This window comes from Pelobates fuscus, chromosome 10 (genome assembly GCF_036172605.1).
Source record: "Pelobates fuscus isolate aPelFus1 chromosome 10, aPelFus1.pri, whole genome shotgun sequence".
NCBI lineage: Eukaryota > Metazoa > Chordata > Amphibia > Anura > Pelobatidae > Pelobates > Pelobates fuscus.
Genome location: NC_086326.1, coordinates 147,214,733 through 147,224,276, shown reverse-complemented (window position 1 = coordinate 147,224,276; position 9,544 = coordinate 147,214,733). Strand labels below are relative to the sequence as shown.

Sequence of the window (9,544 nt, the reverse complement as noted above, 5' to 3'; positions counted from 1 at the left end):
ATTATCTCTGCAAACTTAAAAAATCTAAAGGAAAAAAAGAGGAGGTTTCAGTAATTTTTTCTGGTAAACTAAAAGTCCAATTATTGTACCAAGACAATGATCCAAATTGGCATTACAAGGTAGTTGTAGTAAATATTAACAATATAACGTATACCCTGATAAATGTATACGCTCCAAACCAAGCAACCATTACATTTATTAACAGCCTATATTATAAATTGGAAAAGTTTGTTGTGGGCACCTTGATAATGGGAGGAGAAAAACAACAGTAGAACTCAGGGCTATGTTTAATAGTGAAAGTAAGAGCATTTCCACACGCACAATGTGAAGAACTCAAGGGATTGGGACTGAACAGCTGTATAGCCTTAAGAAAACCACTAATCAGTGAGGCTAATCGAGGGAAAAAAGGCTTCAATTTACTAGGGAGCATAAAGATTGGACTCTGGAGCAATGGAAGAAGGTCATGTGGTCTGATGAGCCCAGATTTACCCTGTTCCAGAGTGATGGGCGAATCAGGGTAAGAATAGAGGCAGATGAAGTGATGCACCCATCATGCATTGTGCTTACTGTACAAGCCTATGGGGGCAGTGCTATGATCTGGGGTTGCTGCAGTTGGTCAGGTCTAGGTTCAGCAACATTATGTGCCCAAAGAATGAGGTCAGCTGACTAGCTGATAATACTGAATGACCAGGTTATTCCATCAATGGATATTTTTCTTCCCTGTTGGCACGGGCATATTCCAAGATGACAATGCCAGGATTCATCGGGCTCAAATTGTGAAAGAGTGGTTCAGGGAGCATGAGACCTGATTTTCACACATGGATTGGCCACCACAGAGTCCAGACCTTAACCCCGTTGAGAATCTTTGGGATGTGCAGAAGAAGGCTTTGTGCAGTGGTCAGACTCTCCCAAGATCTTGGTGAACAATTAATGCAACGCTGGACATAAATAAATCTTGTGACATTGCAGAAGTTTATCGAAACAACAAAATATTAGAGTGCGTGACCCTTTTTTTTTTGCCTCACAGTGAAAATAATTAAAACAATGAATACTATGTAAAATGTAAACATATAAAAATTATATAGAACATTAATAAAAACAACTTCAATTGAAATGGATAAATAATTAGATGCCTGGGTGACCACAGATGCAGAGTCAGAATCTAGTGCAAGAAAAAAGTTAAAATAAATAAATACTAGAAAAAAATTCAATATTTTATAATTAAGCAGTGTCATTAATCCATTGAGGTCGAGCCTAGAATCCATAGGGGCAGGGTTCCCTCTGTGATGTCCTCGCTTGAATGATCCAAGTTTGATTGTACTCCAAATTTTAATGGGTATGACCCAACCCTTCCTGTGAATTAATGCAACCCATAGTATTCGAACACTGTGATTAAAATATAAAGGGTAAAATAAGAACAAAACAAGTAGCCATAATTATAAGATAGACCTATCCCTATTGATCTATCTAAAACAAGTATAAACTTTCTCTTCAACCACACCATTGGGAAATAGTGTTTAATTTGTATATCCAATACATCTCTCCTACATTTGAAGATTTGTGCTCAATCACACCCCCTCAGTGGGGCGATGTCCCATTTCCTTGTAAATGTCTGCCCACAGACGATGTCATAACTTAATTCCTAATGGCACTTTTGTGCTCCCCTATGCGTAAAATCAAAATTCTTGTGGTCTATCCAACATATCCTTTGCCACAAGGTCTTTTTTTTTTTTTCTTTTTAATAAAATACACCACGTAATCTGATTGGCAGTTTATGTAGGATTGTAACTCAATCTTGTAACCCAAACTCAAATGTCAAAAACAATTGGTCTTAATAGCGTTATTACAGTTAGCACACCTACCACATTTAAACATTCGCTTGGGAGGGAGGGGCATCCACGAGTCAACTTTCCTTTCATCAATGGTAGCCCTGGCTAGTATGAGATCATTACTGAGGCTTCTAGATTTTTTAAAAGCCATTATCGGAACCACTTCAAATGTCTTCTGTAAATCCGCATCCCCACTTAGTAGGTGCCAGTGTCTCCTAATTATTCATGTTATTTGTTTAGGTTTGGTTGAAAATGTGTGAACAAAAGGTACACGTTTAGGTTGTTGTCTACGCTCTTGTAAAAAGGTAACCCTGTGTTAGTGTGTATGTGACCCTTTCCTTTCTGTAGTACACTCTGGAAAAAAATTCTCATCATTCCCTCCACCTGTTTGTTAAAGGTTTCATCATCAGAGACAATTCTTCTCAATCATAACATCTGCGAATATGGCGGATGTTTGAGTTTGGCGAATGAAATGATGAGAAATGTAAATACATATTGCTATCTGTCTGCTTGGAGTAGATGTCAAATTTTAAAACCTGTGTCTCCTATTATTATCTCAACATCCAAGAAATTAATCTGCATCGGATCATATTCTATCGTGAATTTTATGGTAGGTAAATAAACCTCTAATAGTGTTTCCATAGGTCCACTCCATAGAAAGAAAATGTCACCTGAAGCGGAGCCACAATTTATCAAAACTAAAAAGGGGCGGTACATATACAAGATCCTTCTCAAAACAGGCCATGTAAAGGTTGGCATACGATAGGGCCACCTTAGACCCATCGCAATGCCCTGTAGTTGTTTGAAAAAACTGTTCTTATACAAGAAATAATTCTGATGTAAGACAATCCTCAATAGGTCAGTTGCAAACTCCAATTGTGCCAAATGACACCAGGCAGCCTCACGTCCATCGTACACAAAAAGGTGACACTCTGTGGTTCACCAAAATCACGTAGTTTTATTAGGAAAGCTGTTGTGTCCCTCATATAGGTCCAGGTGTTCAGAACACATGGTTGTAACAATAAATCTAAAAAACAATAGATTATGGCTTGAAGACTGACTCAGTACCAGCCACTATTGGTTGACCTGGGGGATTGGTCAGGCCTTTGTGTATTTTGGGTAACACATAAAACAATGGAATGATGGGATTTTCCTTAATTAGAATTTTCTTCAAATCTCTATCAATGATCCCCTGTTCCGCTGCCTCCTCTACGGTCCTGCCAAATTCCTGAGCAATCTCATCCGTGGGATTCTTAAATAGTTTGCAATAGGTCTGTACGTCTGATGGTTGTCTGGTAACTTCCAAGTCATAATCCTTTGTTTCCATTACAACCAAGGCCCCACCTTTATATATGTCAGGGACATATTCTCACGTAATTCAAAAAAGGCTATTTTCTCTGCCTTCTCTCCTGCTCTAGGTCAGTATACCTTATAGAAATTGAATGGGTTTAAGGTGTTAGCACCTTATGTCTAGAGCACTCTATTGTTATGCATGCAGTACTTTACATGTGATTGTACTTTCTGGTATCTCTGTTTTTCACATTTTGCACTTTATCAAACCTATAACACAGCATAAAAATCATTTTTCTGCACTAACTATTGGTGTGCTTGGATATTACTTTGTCATATATACCTGGTGGGGGAAACAGGTTTTTCCCTGCTAGCACCCTATTTTTCTGAAACTGCATGCCTCACCAAACTAGCCCATGGCAGTAGAGCATTCACTATAACATTGTGTGCACAATACAGAACCTGAACAAACTTACACAGGCTCCGGCCTGTGGGGCTGGGGCTAAACATTCCGCTACTACATTCTTAGGCAGTCATGGGGAGAGCAAAAGAGAGACTGAATCCCTCCTACATCTGGTTTTTATTCATTGTATTCCTAACGTAGGCTGGCTTGTGACGTCACTGCCAGAAGCACATGGCTTAAGGAAACCATAGAATGGCCCACACACTGCCCCTAGTGGTGCCTCTAAAGCATTAACCTCATTATGCTTTATTTTATGTCCCAAATCATTCATTTAATATCATTACATTAATTCAAAAAAGGGAAGAAAAGTCTTTACAGGCTGCAAAGTTATAGAAAATAAACAGTGGGAAGACTAAAGCATAGCCCTGGATCATGCAGACGCACAGGTTATTATTATTATAATATTATTTATAGAGCGCCGTCAAATTCCGCAGCGCTTTACAATGGGTGGACGAACAGACATGTAGTTGTAACCAGACAAGTTGGACACACAGGAACAGAGGGGTTGAGGGCCTTGCTCAATGAGCTTACATGCTAGAGGGAGTGGGGTAAAATGACACAAAAGGTAAGGATAGTATTAGACTAGTGACAGTTGCAGAAGAGGAATCAGTTGGGAGCTATTAAGAGTTTAATTGATACGCTTTTATGAAGAAGAGGGTTTTTAATGATTTTTTGAAGGAGTGGAGACTGGGTGAGCATCTAACGGAGGAGGGAAGCGAGTTCCACAGGAACGGTGCAGCCCTCGAGAAATCTTGAAGGCGAGCATCAGAGGTGGGAGTACGGACAGAAGATAGACGTAAGTCTTCAGCAGATCGTAAGGGCCTAGACGGGACATACTTGTGTATAAGGGAGGATAGATAGGTGGGAGCAGCATTATGTAGACATTTGAAAGCAAGAACCAGAATTTTAAATTGAGCTCTATATTTTATAAGAAGCCAATGTAGGGACTGACAGAAGGGTGTGAGGCATGGGAGGTGCGGGCGGACAGGAAGATGAGCCTCGCTGCCGCCTTCATTATGGACTGTAACGGCACAAGTTGGGAGCACGTAAGACCACTGAGAAGCGGATTACAGTAGTCAAGGCGAGAAAGGACAGTGGAATGGACCAACACCTTAGTCGCATCTGGCGTTAAGTAGGGGCGGATGCGCGCAATGTTTTTGAGATGGAAATGACAGGATTTGGCGATAGAGTGAACATGAGGCTTGAAGGAGAGGTCAGAGTCAAAGAGAACACCTAGGCAACGAGCCTGCGTGGTGGAGCTGATGGTAGCACCATTGACTTGGAGGGAGACAGACACAGGAGTAACAACACTTGAGGGAGGAAAGACCAGAATTTCAGTTTTGGTCAAGTTTAGTTTAAGGAAGTGGGCAGCCATCCAGTTAGAAACAGCAGAGAGTCAGTCAGAGACACTAGTCAAGAGGGACGGGGAGAGATCAGGAGAGGACAGGTAGATTTGCGTGTCATTTGCATAGAAATGATATTGGAAGCCAAAGGAGCTAATGAGTTTACCAAGGGAGGAAGTATAGATGGAGAACAGTAGGGGGCCAAGGACTGAACCTTGAGGGACACCAACAGAGAGGAGTTGGGGAGAAGAAGCAGAGCCAGAGAAAGAAACACTGAAAGAGCGCTGGGAGAGGTAGGTGGAGCACCAGGAGAGAGCAAGATCTTGTAGACCGATATTGCTAAGGATGAGAATAAGCTGTTGATGATCAACAGTGTCAAAAGCCGCAGACAGGTTAGATATATTTAAAGCAGAAACCCAGTTCGAAGCATGAAGGTACATGAAAAGTCGTAACCCTATAAAAACATAAAATTTAACATACAAATAGGATCACAACTTCTTATGTACCTTCTGTTAAGAAGGCTGGTATATTAAATACCCTGTCCGCCTATTCCTCCCGAACTGCTGAGCATGAGTGATAATAGCTGCAGTTTGGGTGTAGATGCGAATAGTTCCAGACGAATGCAGCATCCAAGTAGTTTCTCCCCAGAAAGTAGACAGTTACCCAAACATGAGCCTAGACATGAAGAATTCTGCTTCAAATTTATCTTGAGCTGGAACTCCCCTACTCTGACAGAGTACCTTCGCCAGGTTTGCTTTCTAGCTGCCGCAGGGAACTCTGGAACGTTTCAATCCCTGTTGCTGAAGCTTGACCGAGGTCTCCTTAAAACTCTTCTACACGACCAGACTGCAGCTCTCTTCTAGGCAGGTATTGTCCCCTCTGCCTCTTCAGTTCCACAAGCAGGTATCAACAGCTCTGCTTATAGTGATTGCTCCTGACTTTACAAAGACACTTGCGGTCCTTAGGTCTAGTTCTCTTTTTGACTTGTCTCAGGCTAGAGGGATCGTGCAGCCAGCCAACAGGTCCGAAGACTGTGTTTCTGGAATGCCTAAAAATAGACACGGGACACTCCGTTCCTTTTGGAACGAACATACAATAATTTATTTAGAACTAGGACTAGCCTTTAGGAACTAGTCCTTAAACATGTGATGACAACCATAAAAATATAAACATACATAAAGTGAAGAACAAACAACATAATAATTTCCCAAATATATAACAAAATTAAAATTTTCCAAAATGAGGGGAGAAAAGACAATTTATTTTTTTTTTTTAAAGATTCCACCAACAGAGGGCAACGGAGAGCCTGAAAGAATCACTTTTTAAACAAGGATATCCCAACTTAAAAACCCAAACCACGGGGGTAGTAGTCCAAATGGCCCTCATTTATCTGCCTCCCCAAAGCAGAACCCCATTCCAGACCAGGGCCCATAGTCAGTGGAAAGAAGGCTTACCTGTGTCCTCTGCAAGTAGCAATGTTATGGAGGATTCCGTTGCATATTTAACCTGTGCCTCTACATGATCCAGGGCTATGCTTAAGTCTATCAGTTGATATAGTAAAACAAAGTGGGGGGCAAAACATAGTTATACTTCTCTTTTTTTCCAGTGTAGAGACTCCCTATGCAGTACCCTTTTCTGTGTACCCAGTCTTAGATTATAAAGCCATAGTTACGTTACACATGTGTAATGTCCTTATTGCATGTTATTGTACCTGCTTTTCATTCACAATGCCATTGTGATGCATTATATTGTCTCAGTAAAATAACATTTATAAAACAAAACAGGAAGAGAGATCACTGCTTAAAGGACCACTCTAGTGCCAGGAAAACATACTCGTTTTCCTGGCACTAGAGTGCCCTGAGGGTGCCCCCACCCTCAGGGACCCCCTCCCGCCCGGCTCTGGAAAGGGGAAAGGGGTTAAATCCTACCTTTTTCCAGCGCTGGGTGGAGAGCTCTCCTCCTGCTCTCCTCCTCCGATCCGCCTCTTCTCCTCCCCGTCGGCTGAATGCGTACGCGCGGCAAGAGCTGCGCGCGCATTCAGCCGGTCACATAGGAAAGCATTCATAATGCTTTCCTATGGACGCTGGCGTGCTCTCACTGTGAAAATCACAGTGAGAAGCACGCAAGCGCCTCTAGCGGCTGTCAATGAGAAACTGAAACTGCTATGTTTATGAAAAAATGGGTTAACCCTAGAAGGACCTGGCACCCAGACCACCTCATTAAGCTGAAGTGGTCTGGGTGCCTAGAGTGGTCCTTTAAGTAACCACCTGAGACATCTATAGCTAGCCTGGTAAGTCCACAGCAATTAAGAAAATGTTCTAATCTAAAGTGTTTTCTTTCCAGTAGATGGTTCCATAAACAGAAATGAAATCAGTGGATTGTACACTTCAGTTTCTTCTCCGGATTATGTAACCAAAGATAACGAAATCACAAGTGATCAAAAAATAAACTGTGTGGCAGTCAGTACACCACGCAGTAAATCATTGAGTCATGAAACTACAGAATCCGAGGAAGTAAATCTCCAAGACAGTAATACCCCCATAGATCATATACAGACTGAAGATCCATCTCCTCATATTAAGGAGGAATCAGACTCATGCGAGGAAGGAAATCTCCCAGACACAGACATCTTTACAGCCACAGAAGATACACAGGTGGAATATCCACCAACTTATATCAAGGAGGAATCGGTCTCATTGGAAGAAACAAATGTTGCTGAAGCTGCCATTTATACAATCAATAGAGATATACAAATGGACTTTACATCAAAGTGTGAATCAGCATCAACTGAAAAACAAATTCTCATAAGCAATAATATTTATACAGGCACAGACCATACAGAGGCAGAATATCTCCCTAACCTTATTAAGGAAGAATCTGTGTCATGTGAAGCCAGCATTCTCACCAGCTCCGAGGTTTATACACCCACAGGAGATAAACATATAGACTATACATCAAATAATGAATCCCCATCACATAAACAAGGAAATCTCAGAGAATCTGGCATTTATACACCCAGAGAATATACACAGACAGAGTATCTATCTACTCATGTTAAAGAAGAATCCGAAATCTCAGATGGAAAACTCACCACCTTAGACCTTCTTACCCCCACTCATCATACTGAAACACAAAACAAAGGAAATAGTAACTGCTTTGATGGTGCTAAGGTTTCATCTACCAATTCAGAGCTTGTTAAACCTAAGCGTGTCAACAAAGGCAATGCATTGACCAGTACAGATTACATTGGACATGAGTGTTTTAAGCAGAAACCACATTTTATCACACATAAGAGAACTCCCAAAGAGAATAGAATTTCTTGTTCTGAATGTGGGAAATGTTTTGCTCACAAGTCAAATCTTAAGAAACATCAGAGGATTCACACAGGAGAGAAACCATTTTCTTGTTCTGAATGCGAGAAATGTTTTTCTTGCAAGTCAAATCTTAAAACTCATCTAAAGAGTCACACAGGAGAGAAACCATTTTCTTGTTCTCAATGCGAGAAATGTTTTTCGCGCAAGTCAACTCTTAAGAAACATCAGATGATTCACACAGGAGAGAAACCATATACCTGTTGTGAATGTGGGAAACGCTTTTCTCAAATGTCAAATCTTCTGAGGCATATGAAGATTCATTCAGCAAATTTATACAAAACTAAAGTAAAAAAGAAAATATTACACAACTCTTAATCAATTCAAGCTAAATATCTTTACATAGGGAAAGTTACCAGTTATGATGTCTCAACAAATTGTCTTTCTTAAAGGAGCACTCCAGGCTAATAAAAAGTGTTGGATATACAGAAAGCCTGTTTAGATTTGTTCCCCCCACCCCTCTACCACAATACTGCTAAATAAAACGGTTCTTTCTGGCCAATCCAGTGACTGTCAGAAACACTGGGAGACTTGATGCAAATAGAGCCATCACCTCACTGTGTCTGCAATGCTTGTCTATAGGAAACCCTCACCACAAACATAAATTAATAAATAGAATGGAGATATGATAAGGTGCTATACACACCATATAAGATACCCTAGAATGTCTACTTTCACAAACATGGAGGGTTATTGAACTGTCAAACTGCTAAAATAAGCAAAACATCCAATTTACAAAATATCCTGCAGAAAGGCAAAAAAAGGGAATAAACTGATGAAAGATATTTTACTTACAATAAATTCCTTAATATATTGGCAGTATACAGTGGGGTCTGTATGTCTTAGCAGGACAAGCAGACAGCAAAATAAAAATATAAACTTCATTAACACTTCCCCTTATAAATGTGGAATACTTCTTTACTCCCTCCGTAAATATCAAGAGAAAACCACAGAGATCTGCTTATATGCAAACATATAAATTCATTAGCAAATGATGGAAGGAAATTGTACTGCCACTGTATTAAGGAAAAAATAATTTACGGTAAGTAACATTTCTGTTTTTCCTGACATCTAGTTGCAGTATACAGTGGGGATATATCAAGATCTCAAAACGATGGCAACAAAAAGGTGGGGCTTATAAAACGATAGCCTGGAGCACCGTACTCCCGAAAGCCGCTTCTGTGGAGAAGATGTCTTGCCTGCAGTGTTTGATGAGCGTGCTGAACGATGACCAGGTTGCAGCTTTGC

At 40.6% G+C, this 9,544-nt stretch overlaps 1 protein-coding gene across 1 annotated transcript; it reads left to right on the top strand.

Moving 5' to 3' along the window:
• Window positions 1-7,591: 7,591 nt before the first annotated feature.
• On the top strand, window positions 7,592-8,925 carry LOC134575278 (zinc finger protein 81-like). Its single transcript, XM_063434543.1, has one exon. It carries the CDS (start codon window positions 7,679-7,681, stop codon window positions 8,612-8,614), a length of 936 nt encoding a protein of 311 aa, XP_063290613.1. The 5' UTR covers window positions 7,592-7,678; the 3' UTR covers window positions 8,615-8,925.
• The last annotated feature ends 619 nt before the right edge of the window (window positions 8,926-9,544 follow it).